Genomic DNA, 17,811 nt, shown 5'->3' with positions numbered 1-17,811 from the left:
GCAGCCGCTGCCCTGCTTTAGAACCATAGAATGGTAGAGTCGGAAGGGACCCCCAGAGTCATCTAGTCCAGCCCTCAGCAACAGTGCAGGGGATCTTTTTGCTCAACGTGGGGCTCAAACCCACGACCCTGCGATTAAGAGTCTCGTGCTATACCAACTGAGCTAGGCCAGAAACCATACATTTCAAGCCCCTGGTGGTTTTCCATAAGGAGCCCTGGGGACTGTAGTTCGCTGAGGGTGCTGAAAACTGTGGCTCTGTGAAGGGAATGCGGCAGCACCCCGCGGTGATGTGTATTGGGTGCGTGATGTGGGTCCACCCTCCCTTTAACACTCAATCCGGGCCACTGGCTGTTGTCTTCCTTCTCCGTATTGGCAAGTACCAGAATCGGGACAAAACCATATTTAGTTGGCTCTGCCTGTCTTTGGCTCCACCTGCTGCTGGGCTCCCTGTCTTCCTCTAGCAGCCTCCATGGCAACCAAGGTACATTTTTGAACAACTTGAGCTCTTTAAGAAATAAATAAAAATGTAAAGGTATTGTTTGTAAACACTGAATGAGCTTCATGGGCGAGTGGGGATTTGAATCCTGATCTCCCAGGTCCCAATCCAGTACACTCACCACTCCACCACACTAGTTCTCAAGACCAGGTTACCTGAAAATGGTCTCCTCCTCCTGCATATTCCCATCCTTCTAAATGCTTGTGCCCTGTACATCATGACCAGTCAACTGTAGCTCTCTTGCACGTTCTCTCTCACACAAAGCATCTTCAAACGTGAAAGCAAATTCCTGCTGTCAAACACAAGCCTGTTCCAAACACATTTAAAAATAAGAGTACAGTCTGAAAGATCAATGGGTCATGGTGGCAGGGAGTGAACACGACCTTTGCCCCTCTCTCCAGTAAGGGAAAGCCTGTTCCTCTGTTTTTCTCTTTGAGGCAAATCCTTACCAAGGGGGAGAGGATTTGCAGGGTGGCTAGTGAGGTGACGAACAGGGAATAGTTCAGGACACCTTGGTCTTGGTACTTTTAATGGCACTCCAAACCGCCAATATCACTGCCTGGGACACCCAGGTCAGAAGGCAAAGATCTGCTGGCTTCGGGCCTTAATCGTTTTTTTCTTTCAACATTTTTTTAAAGGTTTATGGAGAAAATTACTAAACATACTATCTTTTCCCTTTTTTAACCAAAACAAGTCTTTTAAATAGATACAACAAAAGCAAATGGAGGGAGAAAAATAGAGTAGGAAAAAGAAAAAAAGAATAAACAGTACAGAAAAGAGATTAAAAGCAAAAGATAGAAAAATACGATTCAGAAAATAAAGAATTTCTGATTCTTTATCTATCCGCTATATAAAAGCAATACTCACTTCATCTAATCCAATATAACACCCCACAAAGCTACTTCTATAAACAAAACTTATATTAAACCTCTCTTTCCACTCTCTTCAGTACTACAGCCTGCCTCAGGGCTCAGGATAGAGTTGCTGCAAAGTTAAAATGGTTAAACCCTAAATCTGTCCTCTGGGGTTAATTGGAAAGGAGGTGGAACACATATAATAATGCAAGACTTGTTATTTTCTTCACTCTCAGTGTGGAATTAATAAAGAGCAAACACAATCATTTTATTTCACAAATCGTTTATTTTTTTTAAAAAAAGGTAAATTTCAAAACAAACATGGACACCCTATGTGGTCCTTGCTTGTGGCTACATGGTCTATTTTGTTTAGTGCAGGCCCAAGCTCCGGGCATGGGATTGATGAAGAGCACAGAGGGGTGCTTATAGCTGAGTGCGGAAGGTGAGGCCACTGCCCTTTAATAATTGGGCACACAGATCATCAAGCCGTTCACTTTGAGCCACTGTGAAGTAGTCTTTCCAGTCTCCTACGGTGCCTGCAGGCAAGGCAAACAGTTTAGAAAAAATCCCTCAATGCATGCTGTTTCCCTTCTGCTACTACACAACATACTTTAAAGGTATAATAACAGCCAAGGCTTTCCCCCAAGAATCCTGGGAACTGTAGTTTACCCCTTACAGAGCTCCAAGTCCCAGCACCCTTACCAAACTACAGTTCCCAGTGTTTTGGGGAAGTGGAGATGTGCTTTAAACGTATGATCTGTACATAGCTCTCCTCCCATATCACTTGTGGCTGGAAAATGTCCTTTTCACTCCTACCTTTTCGCATGAAGGGTGACAAAGCGTGGTTGTAAGTTGGCATTGTGCTGTAATTAGCCATGGGATTCACTTTCATGCTGTTGAACTCTGTGTGCTGCATGATCCGGTTCAAAGCTGGCTCAGAAAGCTCTTGGTCCAGGAACTGAGCTATTTTCCGAATTGCTAAGGCTGGGTGCTAGGAAGGGAAAGATGGAGAGGATTCTGCCCAGAAAGCTACCATAACAAACCTCACTGTGTTTATCACTTGTTTGGGACACTGATTTTCAGAAGCTCACTGTATGCAGGTGGTTGCTTAGATTTAGAACATTTATCGTGGATAAATTCCTTCCTGGTTGAAATTACTGAAAGGAAGGAGTGCATATGTAAATTGCTCACCTCTTTCATGTCTTCATAAAAAAGATAGAGAATTGGGTGAGAATCCTTAGCCTTCCACCAGCCACAAACGTGGTCAAACCAAGAGCCCCAGGGAACTGCAAAGAGAGGTAAAGAGGTAGAGAATCAGTTATGATTATTAAGCTCATTTTCATCAGAATTCAAAGGCAAACAAAACAACAACTCAACAACCCCTTTGCAGGTTCAGAAAGAGCAATATCTTGTTGCCAAGGTGGTGCTAACAATTAGGGCACACTTCTTGCAGCTACTACTGTATAAGGACTCAGTGTCCCCTTGTTCTTTGCTGGAGCTACTTCAGATTTCTGTGTTCCCCAGACCACAGCCCCACTGTGTCTCTACCTTGAACCCTGCCACACCTTTGCCTTGCAGCCAGCCTGAGCCTTACATTGCCTTGCATCCTGTCTGAACTTGGTCCTGCCTTGCCACACATGCTATTGGGCCTTGCTCAGGCTAGATTGTTAGATAAGAAGTGTCCTTGTGTGGTGTAAAGTAACACATGCATTAACTAGAAGTATTTATAGTTTAATGTAAATGTATAGGTAATGCAAATGAAAAGTAAATCTATTTACTTTTCTCCAAGACTTGCTAACCTGCTCTGTTGTGCCTCTCTGGTCTGAAGAGAGAGGATGTTGTTACTCTAGTTGGACTCTACCCCACCTCACAAACCCTAAGGGAACTGCAGCCTCTCCAGCTCCTTTAGATTTCTGTCAAAGCAGCCTGGCCTCCTTTAAATGGGAGGGGTCCTCTCACTAAAGACAAGCTACTCAGTTAGAGGCACAGCTTCTGTTTAAAGTTCAGTCTCAGCTTGACTGGTGCCAAAACAATGAGTGCTGCATGGAGCTGACCGTCACATCCACAGAGCATCCTTTTGTCTTGCTCTGCCTGCTCAAACCAGGTGGCCTTGTGTAAGAACCCTCATACTGCCGAGACTGTTGCTTGGAGCAGGAGATCAACAGCCAATGGGCTCCACTCTCCTCCCATATGTACAAATGCTCATTTGGGGTGGGCCCCACTACTCTCTCCGGGTCCAGTGCCATCTCCTCTATCCCATCTTTTGCCTCTACTCACGTTTCCCTGCAATGAACTTCTCCAGATACTCGTCCCATGTTCCCGGGTTTGGCATCCTCCCGTTCATACGTTGGAAGTGGAAGTAAGAGATTGCATTATCCTTGGCATTCCTGGCCACATAAATTATCTTCAGAAATAGATCATGAAGAAGAGTGAGCCCAGGAGTCTCAGCTCCATGCATGCTGTTTTTGCTCATCCATGTGTATATATAATTTTATTAAAGATTTTCTTGTTTTACAGAAGTATGTGTAATGTCTCTCGTATTTTTTCCATGTGACATTTTTACAAATCAGTTTCATTTGTTGAGACATTGGGGGGGGAGATGGGGGGGTCAGGTGGCAATGTTTCTATTTTGCTTACTGTATGTAGGGTTACGTGTCAGCGTCGCTCGTGCAGGTTCTCTGCTCTTCTTTTGTGTTCCTTTGGTGGTGAGAGAGGTTGGGGTTGGCCTATGGTGTGGTTGTTTGTTTGTGATTGGCTGTGGTGATCTTGCTCATTCATAGATTTAAAAAACATGTCAGTACTGTCCTTCAGCCTCAAAGGGCTCCCAAAACGATTCACAACAATAAGAACCTTAATACAATAAACGTTACCCACAAAATTAAAAATGCAATAGAGAACAAGCAGTGTTGATCCTCGGCTCAGATTAACCCCTAAGCAACCTCCCTCCAGTTGTCCCCCTGTAATGACCTTGCAATTCTGTTCCCAAAAGGAGGGCGGCAGGAGCTGGACCGGGAGGTGAGACTTAAGTGTGCGTGGAGAGGGCATCAGCTCTGCCTCTTCCAAGCCTGAGATACCCAAGAAAAACATTCAGAGCTGAGATAAACCCTTCACCCCACCCTCAACCATCACCTCCCATAAGCAGTTCCCTTTCCTACTCACGTGAGAACAAGGGACTGTGCATCTCTAGGAAGGGCATCCGTTTGTAGATGGGGACTTGAGCACATTTCTGAGGGTCCCCTCCATGCTGGATCAGGTCTACAATTTCCTGCGTCCAAGTGGTCCCTGGCAGGAGGTGTTGAGAGAAGACCTGAGAAGACCTCATCATTCAGCCAATAGTCCTCGACTTCCCGGCACCATTCCTGCCCCCGCCCTCTGTGCTAATGCCCCACATCTCTCTTTTATTCCCATTTACCTGCTTTGGGGTATGTGCAAATGAGAAGGTCGTCCGCCCGGGCTTTAAAGGTTGATATGCGGCCCCATCTTTCTGCAGCACCACTGAGCAAAGGGATTCCGTCTACCTCCACCAGCTCAGAGCGCTGGGATAGCTTATGGTCTAAACCTTCCATGTCAGATTCAAGATTTGTCATCTGGCAATGCAGGAAAACAAGTATAGCACCTGCTTTTAAGTAGCCAGCCTGCTTCCTTTCTACATCTGCTGTCAGCAGCCGCTGGTCAGTTTTACTTTTCTTCCCTGACTCACAGTTTCTTTTATCTTTTCCCCCTTCTCTCTCAATCTCACTTCCCGAAATTGTTTTGGGTTCCTCCAGATGACCTCAAAACCCTCCTGATTTTTCTGGCGCAAAGCTTATGCAGAGGTTAGATTATAGATTTAGTATTTGGTCTGATTTGTCTGCTGGGTGAGCTTTCATGCAAATTTGCTTGTGGGGTACTTATATACAAATTGCTGTTAATCATTTGTTCATCTCACTTTTCCAATGCCATTCTTTTAAAAATTGGTGAGTTATGCAACAGAGTACTTTAATCCACTTTAATTGCCCATGTTTAAGTTTCCCAGCAGGTGCATGAATTCCTCCAGCAAAATGCTGGCATTCTAGAGGCCCCTTTGATGACCCGGGAACGGGATTGGGTGTCTGTGCAGGTGCGGATGGAGAGAGGGGAGTGTGAGGTTTTGGCTGAGTTTCCTCACATGCCTTGGCCTGGGGGTTTTATCGGCACCTTCAACTGAAGTCACTGTACAGCTTTTAAACCTTTGTGGGGATATCTGCACCCTGATTTCCACTCCACTTCCTTTAGGTAAAGGTAAAGGGACCCCTGACCATTAGGTCCAGTCCTGACCGACTCTGGGGTTGCGGTGCTCATCTCACTTTATTGGCCGAGGGAGCCGGTGTACAGCTTCCGGGTCATGTGGCCAGCATGACTAAGCCGCTTCTGGTGAACCAGAGCAGCGCATGGAAACGCCGTTTACCTTCCCGCCGGAGTGGTACCTATTTATCTACTTGCACTGGTGTGCTTTCGAACTGCTAGATGGGCAGGAGCTGGGACCGAACAATGGGAGCTCACCCTGTCGCGGGGATTCGAACCGCCGACCTTCTGATCAGCAAGTCCTAGGCTCTGTGGTTTAGCCCACAGCGCCACCTGCATCCCTGTATGTCTACTTCCTTTACACACCTACATTTGGGCGGGGTGAGCAGAAATTACATCAGCATCTAGAGATCTCTGATTGATTCATAGTAAAGGGTCACAGGTTTCTGGCTCCCAAATGGCCATCAAATGGACTTTTCTCACCCATATAAATTCGCTATCAGAAATCGAAGGAAGTTAACCAGAAATGGACTTTTGTGTGAAAGCTGGGGAATAAACAAATCAAACTTTTGAATTCTATCAGTTTCTCATTTCTGCAAGCTTACATTCAGTTCTCCATATTTCTCCAACAATTTGCAAAGAAATAAAAAAATCTCATGAAAAATCATCAGAATTAAATATGAATTTCTCCTAATATGCAGTTTTGACTAAAATACACATTTTTTATGCATTTCCCCTTCACACAATACATTTTTGTATGCTCTTCTCACTAATACATGCATTTTACAAATACTTTATCCTAATGCAGGAGTTTCCAGTCCATGGCCTGCAAGCTTTGTTGAGGTTGTCAGTGGTGTGTCTGTAAAAATATAAATAAAAATCATACCACATCAAGCACAGCACAATTTCTTCAACAGGCAGACAAATCAGTAAGCAGTCTGTCAAGACCCTTGCAATTTTCCAGTGGTCTGTGAGGGGAAAGTTTTCAGAATTACTACCCTTGTACATATATTTTTGGATAGAGACCCAGAGAAGTGCAAATGTGGAAGGTTTGCAGTTTGCTTTGATTTGCATATTGTTTCACAAAGTACAGATTGGAAGGCTCAGCTTTCAATGCAAACTGAATCCAACTCCCACCCCCACCATCTTTAGTGAAAGTTCAGTTCAGTTCCTCTGTTCCTGAAAGCAAACTTCTAGGCTCCAGATGTGCTCAGCAGCACTCCCGTTTGTTTATTGTCTAGGGACACTTCTATTCCAGATAACCTGTTTCTAGAACATTCATCCTGCTTTGTTTGTGGGGTTGTCATACAACATCAGCTGTTCATTGAGGAGACATTTATTTGTGTGGCCATGATACAATACTGCAAATGTTATCCCATGCTTTCTAGTGAATTTTCTTTACTGCAAGACGTCCAAGTTTTTTTGAAGTGGTTTGTTGCCCACGAGTGCCAAAGCCATTTCAGTTGTACACCCCATAGTGTGTCAAAACAAAGGATGATGAATCTGTGGCCCTGCAGATATTCTGGGACTCCATCCCCATCAAGCCCCAGTCAGGGATGACGATGGCAACAGGAGTCTAGATAGGGTTGCCATATGTCTGGTTTCTCCCGGACATGTCCTCTTTTTCAAGGTTAAGATTTCTGTCCGGGAAGATTTTTTAAATTAGGCAAAATGTCCAGGTTTTTTTGTTTGTTTGGCACCATTAGTAGGTGGCAATGCTACTAAACAGAAAGAAAACAGAAAGTCGCCCCTGCCTCTCCTCCGCATCAACAGACTATGGCCACTCTTGCAATTTTCCTATCCCTACAGTGACTTGCGGAGTCACCGGCACCTCTGGCTTCTTCCACATCTGGGTCAAAAGATTCCACTTTGTTAATTCCCTTTCAGCCGCTCAGGGAGCCTTGTGAGGCGAGACGTGATGCTATGCAGGGAGGAGCAAACTTGAACCTCTTCCTTTCATGTGGTGGGCCCAGGGTGAGAGCGAAGCGTGTGTCTGGCCATTGGGAGCCGAGAGAGGGGGGCAGAGGACTTGCCCGCCTACCTCCCCCTTTCACAGGATCCAGCCAGGATGAGGGTGAGAGGCCCTTCCTCCTACCCCGCACCCCCAAATCACTGCTGCTCATGTTCTGCAGCTCCCCACCCAGCCGTGTTAGTGATGTATGGAAGTGAAAGCTGGAACATAAAGAAGGCTGATCGCCGAAGAATTGATGCTTTTGAATTCTGGTGCTGGAGGAGACTCTTGAGAGTCCCATGGACCGCAAGAAGATCAAACCTCTCCATTCTGAAGGAAATCAGCCCTGAGTGCTCACTGGAAGGACAGATCCTGAAGCTGAGGATCCACTACTTTGGCCACCTCATGAGAAGAGAAGACTCCCTGGAAAAGACCCTGATGCTGGAAAAGATGGAGGGCGCAAGGAGAAGGGGACGACAGAGGACGAGATGGTTGGACAGTGTTCTCAAAGCTACAAACATGAGTTTGACCAAACTGCGGGAGGCAGTGGAAGACAGGAGTGCCTGGAGTGCTCTGGTCCATGGGGTCACAAAGAGTCAGACACGACTAAACGACTAAACAACAACAACCCAGCCGTGTGCTCAGCACTGTATAAGAGGCCGAAGCGATAAACCTGGAGTTGGGCTCCCTCTATCTTGAGGTGTTTTATAGTGACACGGGTATAAAACACCTGAGCTTTTTTTGCCCCTCACCCTGCTTGCTATCTATCCCAGAGGTTCAAACAGAGAAAGGGACTTTCTCGTCACCTGCTACCTGAAGCCTTTAGCTGGAATTTGAACTTTGGGCCTCTGCAGCGCATGTCCTTGAACACTAGGCTTTAGCCCAGGGGTGGGGGCTCTGTGTCCTCTTTTTTGCTCTTCAGAATATGGCAACCCTTGTGTAGCAACACCTGGAGGGCCATAGGTCCCCCACACTTGATCTAAACAGATCCAAAAAGCCTGATGTCTGCCGACTGCTGCTCTGTACCATGTACAACGGTTGCAAACAATCACAACACAGATTGATCTTTGTCTTATTATGTAGGAATGATGCCATTGTCCCCTCTTCAGTGTCCCGCAATGGTTCAGATCTCACGTCCCGGAGTACATTCACTGGAATTTTGCCCAGCCCTTTCACAAGAAAAACAAAAGAATGAAAGCAACTAATGACTCATTTGTTCCTTACCCATTTGAGGAACTAGAAACAGATACGGTAGGCCTGATGGTCTACTGAGCAGAGGGGGTGGAAACTGGGATTAAATTTTAAATCCACCTGGTCGGGTCAATTGTAATGTGTTGGCTGTTTACATGGAAGCTGCTAGAAATAATTTGGAGGCATGGTAGTATATCTGCCATTGAAAATGAACCTCTGGGATAACAACAGGGTGAGAGATTTTACATAATTAAGGAGGTTAAGCAAAACTCTGTGGGGGGGCAGCTTGATAATATAGTTCCTGAAATTGAGTAACATGATCAGAATAAAAATATTAGGGGTGAGGCGAAGAGTTAGCAATTGAAGGAGAACACCCCTCTGTAATGGTTGTTGGTTGTTTACTCATTTTTCTCCATCTTATATTTGCTGTAGGGGGAACAATTAGAGAGGGCATTTTCCAGGCATTTGGTGACACTCTCAACAAACATTGTTTGTTACTGTTATTGTTAAAATGCAATTTGGAAATTGTGCTTCTGCATATTTGCTTGTGTCATGAGAAGCCATGATCAGAGCAGGGAGTTAATAAATGAAGCTCACAGTGTTACATATTTCTATGCTAACAAAAGAATGTATCTTTTTAATTGTATCTTTTACTTCTGTATCGCTGTAAAACGACTAAAGAACGTAGCTGAGGAATGCAACTGTTGACTCTACCAAATGTATCACCTTTTGTATCTTTCAAAAAAGTGTTTTTTACACTAGAAAATGTAACTAGAATAGAAAAATGTAACTGGAAGAATGTAGCCAAAATATTTTATATTCTATGTGACTTTCCATTGCTGTATACTTGATCTGTCAATATTCTGAGGTTCACAAACTGTCAAAATACCTTCAAGCACCACAGCGCCACCTACTGGGTCTTTAATTACTAAAACCCTTCCTTATATCTATCTTTAAAAAATCATTTAATTGACCAGTCAGTTAATAAATCTCATATCCTCAAAATCCTTCAATTTCAGCTGGTGTTCTCCGTATATGTTGCCCATTTCATTTCTCATATTTACGTTTTTAAAGGATATTGCTTCCAGTGGGGAAAGCCACCATGGCGTTTTCTGTTCTAGTAAATTATATTTCTCCCATACCACATAAATGGATTTTCTTACAAATTGATTCAAGAATCCTTTATGCACTTTTGCCTTTTCATACCATAGATATGCATGCCAACCAAACCTATTATCATGACTCTGAAGGTCTAAAATATTCATAATTTTTCAAATTATCCATTCCCAAAGCCAGCACAAGCAGGATGCTGCATAATATAACCTTAGGTCTGGTAGGGAGAAGCCACCTCTTTCTTTCAAATATATTAATAATTTGTATTTTTTTCTTGGCCAATAATAAAATAAAAGGGGGGCGGTTTTCTGAGTCTATAATACATCCCGGAAACGCAGGGTCGTTCCTTCCATCTTGCGCCGGTAATCTGCATCAAACTCCTCCCTTTGAGCCACTGTGAAATAATTCTTCCAGTCGCCAACTTCACCTGAAGAAATTCAGAAACAGAAAGAGAGAGCTTCACCCTGTGACCATTTTGAAAGATGCTATCCTCTCTCCTAACATAGGGGGTTTCTGTGATAACTATTACTTGCCTTTCTTTTTCTTTATAATTATAAAGGACCTTTATATTTACAAAGGTCCTCCTTTGGGTGTCCAGCACAGTGCATTTAGGTTTTGTACATATTACCCAGGTTGTGCCTGAGCACATATGTTGTATTACTCTACCTACTGTATTTTTCGCTCTATAAGACGCACCAGACCACAAGACGCACCTAGTTTTTGGAAGAGGAAAACAAGAAAAAAAATATTCTGAATATCAGAAGCCAGAACAGCAAGAGGGATCGCTGCGCAGTGAAAGCAGCAATCCCTCTTGCTATTTTGGCTTCTGGGATAGCTGTGCAGCCTGCATTCACTCCATAAGATGCACACACATTTCCCCTTACTTTTTAGGAGGGAAAAAGTGAGTCTTATAGAGCAAAAAGTACGGTATGTGTATCTGCTCAGAAGTAAACTACATTGAGTTTGGTGGGACTTCCATGTAGATATATCTAAGATAGCAGCCTAAAGCTCTTAGGACAGATAGCAGCCTAAAGCTCTTAGGACAGTCTTTACCAAAGGTGTCATGGACTTTGAAGAAGCACCAACTCAGGGTAAAAGGAGAAACGGACTAAGAGGAAGACACATTTGGTAAACCCTCACCGTGATCAACTCCCACCCAGAAACCGATGTCCCCACTGTGGAAGGATGTGTGGATCCAGAATTGGCCTCCACAGTCACTTACGGACTCACTGTTAAGACCGTTTTCATGGAAGACAATCTTACTCGGCTACAAGTGATTGTCAAATAAGAAAGCACTTGGTGACTACACACTTTGATCCCCTATAAAGTTAGCAAAATGCACTTCAGACCACTGGAACATTCTCTGGGCAATACATTGGGCCCAGACAGCATAAAAGATTACTCTCCCCAGTTAAACTTCACTCCACTTCCCAATTTCACCCTTCTTTGTGGGGAAAGGGGGAGCAAATGAACTTGTGTAGCCGGGAACAACGTCTTTTGAGGTCTTAAAAGACTAGCATCTGTGTATCTGAAGAAGTGTGCATGCACACGAAAGCTCATACCAAGAACTAACTTAGTTGGCCTTTAAGGTGCTACTGGAAGGGAAAAAAAATTTGTTTTGACTATGGCAGACCAACACGGCTACCTATCTGTAGCGTCACTTACTTACCTTTCCTCATAAATCTGCCTTTTGTCTTGTCAAAGATGGCATTGGGGACAGTCTCATAATTTGTCATCGGGTTCTTCTTCATGGTCTGGAATGATGCGTGGTGGACAATCTTTTGAAGGGCGTCCTCAGGCAGATCAACCTCCAGGAAATCTTTCACACGACGGACCTCGCGAGCCAAGTCCTGGCGGAGACATACAGATGGGTGTGAATGGGAGTGAGGTCACAACAGAGCAACTTGGTACTGCAATTTGCCTGTAAGCTCCAGAATGCCTCTGAGGTTCCTGAGAGTGTGGGAAGGAAACACTAACTGTCCGCCTGTGGGGGCGGGGCACCCAGCGCGGGCAGGGGGCAGCGATGGCACCCCACCGGGATCGTGCTCCCGGGGGCAGTGTGCTCCCCCCCACTCCTCTTCCTCTGCCAGTGAATGCTCTCCCCAGGGAAGTTCATCTGGATCCTTCTATATATCTTTAGGCGCCAGGTGAAAACATTTCTCTTCAACCAGGCCTTTGGCTGATTCATATTCTACACCCACCTCTTTCATGTCCTCGTAGAAGAGGTACAGGATACGGTGCTTTCCTTTCTCATCCCAGTAACGCCGGACATGGTCATACCAAGAGCCCCAGGCAACTGAGAGACAAGGGAGATAAGATGTAACAAGGATTAAGTCTGTCACCTAGTTAAAGGAATCAATTAATCCCATGCAATCCCACAGTACTCTCCCATTCATGTGTACTTAGAAGAAGTAAGTACCACTCCGTACAGGGGTACCTATTTCCAGGTACGTAGCAGAGCTGGGAAACCGGTGGCCCCTCGAGATGTTGGGGGACTCAGCTCCAGCCAGCATGACCAATGGCCAGGGACGATGGGAGGTAAAGGCTGCATTGTTCAGTTTTCCTGACATTTCCCTAACCTTTAATTTGCACGTTATATTAAAGGTTTCAAATGGTGTTAAAGGCACTTCTAGAAATCTAGCTGGGTAAAGCACAAGATATTTGCTTCCAGGAAATAATCTGTTTGTAAGCCAGGAATCCTCTCGCAAACCCAGAAGTTTCTTACAGGAAAGGGGCTTTGTGCGAGACGGAAAATGGGTGCGGGCCAATGAAAAACCAAGGGAACCTGCTTTACATGAATCTATAAATTCCAGGAGTCCCTGGATCATTTCCCCTCTAACTCAGTGGCCTTCAACTGCTGTGGGTTGTGGCAGCACCCTGACAGAAGGGGGATCGCAATGCTGTTGAGGTTCAAGGAGGGTCTCAGAAAATTCAGTCGCTGCTGCTCTGATTCATTAGACACCCCCTTCATCATGGAGGGGGAATCAGGGCATCTTCTGTACCCCACCCTCCCCATGCCCAACAAGTACTAATTATTCAAGATGAGCTCCTTCTCCTAGAACTCACGTTTGCCCTCCATGAATTTCTTCACATAGCCATCCCACGGCCCAGGGTCTGGCTGCGTCACATTCATCTGGTCAAAGAAGAAGTAGGAGACCAGGTTGTCCTTGGCATTGCGAGCAACATAGATTACCTGCAAGGGACCAGAAGGGAGAATGGTATGAGGTGGCATAGGGCAGGATTGAGGGGTGGCAGGAAGGGATGAGGCAAGCAACACTTACTTTGCATTTCTTGTCCCAAAAGCTTTTAGGAACAAGCTGGAAGGGGAGGTGGGTTTTGATCACACGAGGAGATGGGGTATCTACCAGAATGCTGACCCCTAAGCAAGAATCAGAGAAAGGGATGGATGAGTTAGTTCACAGCCTGTGGTTTTTGGGGTTTTTTTTACAAGTGGGGCTGCATGCCTGGGTTCTCTGGGCTCACCTGAAGGCACCGGGGGTGGAGAGCAAATTTCTAGAAATGGGATCCGGATGTACACAGGAGCTCGACGAGCTTTTTCCACATCGCCGCCGGTAAGGACCAGGTCAACAATCTCTTGAATCCATGTGGTACCTGAAAGCCCAGAGGAACAGTAAATATAGAGACCTACTAGAACCTAAAACCCCTTGGTGGATCTCACCTATAGAAGTATTAGCTGTGAAACAGAAAAACATGAAAGAAAATTGGGCAACATACAAAATGTTATTAGAGGAGAAAAATAATAAATTGGGATTTATTGAGTCCTCACAAAATTGACGTTGGTGTGAATTTCTCCTAATACATAAACATACTTTGGCATGCAATTTTAACTAACATAAACATTTTTGCAGATTTCCCCAACTACAATGCATTTTGGGTATGTTATTTCCACTAATATTGGCATTTTGAGGTGAACTTTGCCCTAGCACAAGCGTTTTTCCACATATTACTTGGTTGGAGACCTACATTGCAAAATTTAAATAAGTGTGAATTTGGAAGTGAAATATACTCGGAGTCGAGTGTGGATTTCATGCTCTTTATTCAGCTCAAGAGTAGTGAGGAATGGCAATTCCCCTGAAATGTCTGCTTTATATACATTATTACACAATGGGCCCCACGTGATTGGCTAATCCTTGGATTCCCCTGTAGGCCAATCAGGTTGTGGATTCACTTCCACCCAGAGTTGGATTGGGTGGCTCCTGCGGACCAATCAGACTGCTGCCTTCTGGATCCTATTGTTCTAGGACCAATCAGACTGCTGCATTCTGGATCCTATTGTTCTAGGACCAATCAGACTGCTGCATTTTAGATCCTATTCAACTCAGTACGTAACAGGAAGGCTTATGTTATCAGCCCCACAAGTGCTGTTGGGATACGATTTGGCCCAGACAGAGGAGAAGAAAGAAGTGGGGGACTATACCAAGGGAACCAGGGGTGGAGGAAGGGCATCTCCCCTTCCCACTCTGGCTTCAGCCATTTCAGAGGGGAAATAGGGATGCCACCTCTTGCCTCCGACCCTTCAGTGGAGCAGAGTGTGTCTGTGGAAGCTGGGGAGAGCTTTTATACGCCAAGGGGAAAGGCTGAACAGGAGGAGGCAGCCTTGTTACCCACAAAAGCTCATGCTCAGCATTCCTGCAAGGCAAGAGAGTCTTCCGAGTGAGTGCGTCACACCTCAACTTTTAAAACTTGGCGGGAGGAGTGGGGAAGCTTATTGGGACGTATTTGTTGCTCAGCCCATTTTGGAACTCCCTGCCCTGCTGCGAATTCCCAGTTCCAGAGGAGCGCTGCATCTGAATAAAGATTTCTTTAAATAAGTAAGAGCCTCAATCTGTGTTTCTGGGAAGCAGGAACCAGGACAAGGTGTCTGTGTTTTGCTTCACCTATTGTTTCCAAAAGTGCTGACTAGGCAGGTATACCTTGAATGTGAACTGCATGGACTTTCTCCTCATCCATAGTTCAAACAAACGCAAAAGCATTTGCCTACATTGCCACCCCCTCTAATGTATAACTCTCTCTAACTACTGGCCATGCTAGTTTGACCTGTCCAACAGCATCTGCAGGGCCATAGCCTTGGTTCACTATCTCTGCTGTTGTCCCCCTCATGCCTCTATTACATTTTTTTTTGAGCAGGTACAAAAAAACTAAGCAACAACATGTCTGCTACTTGCTTGTTCCGCTTATTTAATATCCTTCTCCTCAGTCCTGAGGGATTACAACACTCTTGCAGTAACTTAAAATACAAATAAATGCTATACACATTGCACAATGAAACCAATTTTTGGAAAAACAACAACAATTTATGCATATGTTTATGAAATAATGTAGCTTCCTTTCGGAAAGAACATGTTTACTTTTTGGTGCTTTTAAAGCCATGTCCTCTGCCAAGACATATATTTATGTAACTCCCTGAGAGACAATTGAGCAACCCTACAGCAAAAGAAACACATGAAACCAACCTAACGAAATAAACCTCAATTTCTGCTTCCTTTCTCCTGATTTATTGGGCCCAGTGCATTTCTTCACCACAGCAGCAGTCACCAGGATGGGCAAATCTGTCAATTTTGGTTTCTCTCCATTTCTTATCTTTCCAGTCTTTCAGTTCTCCACATTCCCATGTCAGTTTGCTGTGTTGTTGTCATTTTAAAGTCACCATGAAAGTTCACCAGCATTTTAGTGTGAAATTCCTCCATGTTTTTGTATAGAATTTTGCCTAACATGCACATTTTTGCATAGCAATTTCTCCCAGAACAATGCATTTTTCTATGCTGTTTTCACTCACACATGCATTTTGATGCATATTTTACCTTTCGTATATTCATTTTTGTTCACATCAGCTGGCTGGATAATTCTCTTCCAAAATTTGAAGAGTGCCAAATAAGTTGGTTCAGCTTTAAAGGTGACCCGAATATAATTTCTCCCTAACAGTTCCTCCTTATTTCCTGGATAACAAGAGAACTTTGAGGGTGCTTTGAGGTTTGTCTCCTTAGTCTTCCAACCCCACCCGTTTTCTTGGAGGGGTGGCACCTGTGATTGCTATGGCCCTCCTCCTTCTGTTTTTCCTCCTGCAGTCGTACACCCCGCCTGCTCCCCTTTCTGGTGTCTCACCTGCTTTGGGGTAAGTTGAGAGAAGCAAGTCATCTGGCCGCGCCTGGAAGTTTTCAATTGGAGCCCATTGTTGAGCAATGGGCTCCATCAGGGGGATCCCATGGACCAGCTCCAGCGGAAACCTCCGGAAGACATCCCTGTGCTTGTGCAAGAATTCGTTGTAGTCTGTTTGGTTGGCCATGGTCTGAGGTGCAAGGGTTGTGTAGCCCTTCACAAAGAAAGCAGCAGCCTCCTGGGTGTACCCTCTGGAGTTATTCTCTAAGAGGGTTCTTCACTTCCACTCCACAACTGTGTTTCTCTTCCTGCTTCCAGGCACAGTTGCGTCCCAGCCTGTTTTATTTCATCACTCTTATGCAATCTAAAGGGCAACAGGCGAGTTCCTCATTCAGGAAAGTCCAACCCCAGGAAACAGCATTGGTTTTATCATTTCAATCCAGCCCATTGTTTTACCAGCCAACAGAATGGCTGCAGGGGGTGGATGGGTGGAGTATAGGCAGACTGAATACTGTGCTTTTTCTCCCAGAACCTCCAATTTGTTCATTTTGTCTGCTGTTTGCCTAGATCTCAAGATTCCTCTGCAAGTAATCCAAGAATCTTGGCTTCTTCTTCTACCCTCAGCCTGAAAAGCCTCTTTTCCTCTCGCAGAAAATCCAGACCTCACACAAGTTCTTTCAAAACACAACTAAACTCTTCCCATTGCCTGGTGGAGGGATTTTATCGGAGTCATTGGCTTTCCTGTGTTGAAATTCTTTGGCTCAGCACCAGAGTGTGTTAAAAAAAAATAACTAAGAGATAATAGCAAGTAATAGCTAATGGAGGAATGGCATAAGAGCCCCTCTGGGTATATAAACAACAAATATACAGGGTAGCTGTGTTTGTCAGTTACAGATAGGTAGCCGTGTTGGTCTGCCATAGTCAAAACAAAAAAAAATCCTTCCAGTAGCACCTTAAAGACCAACTAAGTTAGTTCTTGGTATGAGCTTTCGTGTGCATGCACACTTCTTCAGATACCTGTGTTTGTCAGTGAGGGAAAACTCCAAAATCCACAGTTGAGTAATCATCTTTACTGGGACCAAGGAAAACATAACAAATTAGCATACGAGTTCTGCAGAATTCATTCATAGGCGTAGTATCTGAGTGGTTCACGTTAGCAAAGTGGCTGGGATAATGCAGACAGAGTCAAGAGGGAAAATAAACAGATCAAATTTACCGAGGAGAACAGATCCAGGTGAACATATCCTGGTCTCAAAAACAAATCAAGAGGCAATAGAGGCCCAGTGTTACTCTGTCAGGCCTAGAGAACGAACCCTGGGATCTTGTACATGGCAGTCAGAAAGTCCACAAGTTCCACCTCCCATCTTCATGTTGGGAAATATTTCCTGGGTTAAAATTCTTGTGTCAGCGGCGCAAGAGACCTGCCAGAAAAGAAAACATCGCACCCCCTATCTAGAATACTCAAAGTCCCAGATCTCCTACTCTAAATGCAATACAGCTGCAATTCTGTGCACACTTACTTGGGAATATGCATTATTGATCTGGAGCATCGCGATGTATATTTCCATAGAGATGTGAACATTTAAAGCATGGGCGTAGCGGGGGGTGGGCAGGGGGAAGCTGCCCCCCATAAAGTAAATAAATAGAAATACTTAACCAACAGCTTAGTTCTACTCCCCCTAATATAAATCCTGGCTATGCCCATGATTTAAAGGAATTTCGAGGACATCCTCGAAATATGTCTCCTGTCCCTTTCACGGTTCAGTAAAAAGTATATACAGTGAATAGTTTCAAAACAGAAGGGACAAGGATCAATTTCGCGTGGG

The 17,811-nt window shown here is 44.7% G+C and overlaps 1 protein-coding gene across 1 annotated transcript; it reads right to left on the bottom strand.

Annotated features, from left to right (window-relative positions):
* Positions 1-1,677: 1,677 nt before the first annotated feature.
* Positions 1,678-16,754, bottom strand: LOC309354747 (uncharacterized protein). The gene is made up of 14 exons (XM_081885018.1): positions 15,992-16,754; positions 13,352-13,480; positions 13,150-13,247; positions 12,935-13,061; positions 12,070-12,164; positions 11,538-11,718; positions 10,185-10,295; positions 4,763-5,122; positions 4,510-4,632; positions 4,318-4,415; positions 3,628-3,754; positions 2,542-2,636; positions 2,167-2,341; positions 1,678-1,886 (listed from the first exon to the last, which is right to left on the bottom strand). The coding sequence occupies exons 1-14, from the start codon at positions 16,170-16,172 to the stop codon at positions 1,774-1,776; spliced, it is 2,013 nt and encodes a 670-aa protein (XP_081741144.1). The 5' UTR covers positions 16,173-16,754; the 3' UTR covers positions 1,678-1,773.
* Positions 16,755-17,811: the final 1,057 nt, after the last annotated feature.

The sequence above is a fragment of the Podarcis melisellensis genome (assembly GCF_964234715.1).
Source record: "Podarcis melisellensis genome assembly, chromosome: 13".
NCBI lineage: Eukaryota > Metazoa > Chordata > Lepidosauria > Squamata > Lacertidae > Podarcis > Podarcis melisellensis.
This window is presented reverse-complemented; position numbering and strand designations above follow the sequence as displayed.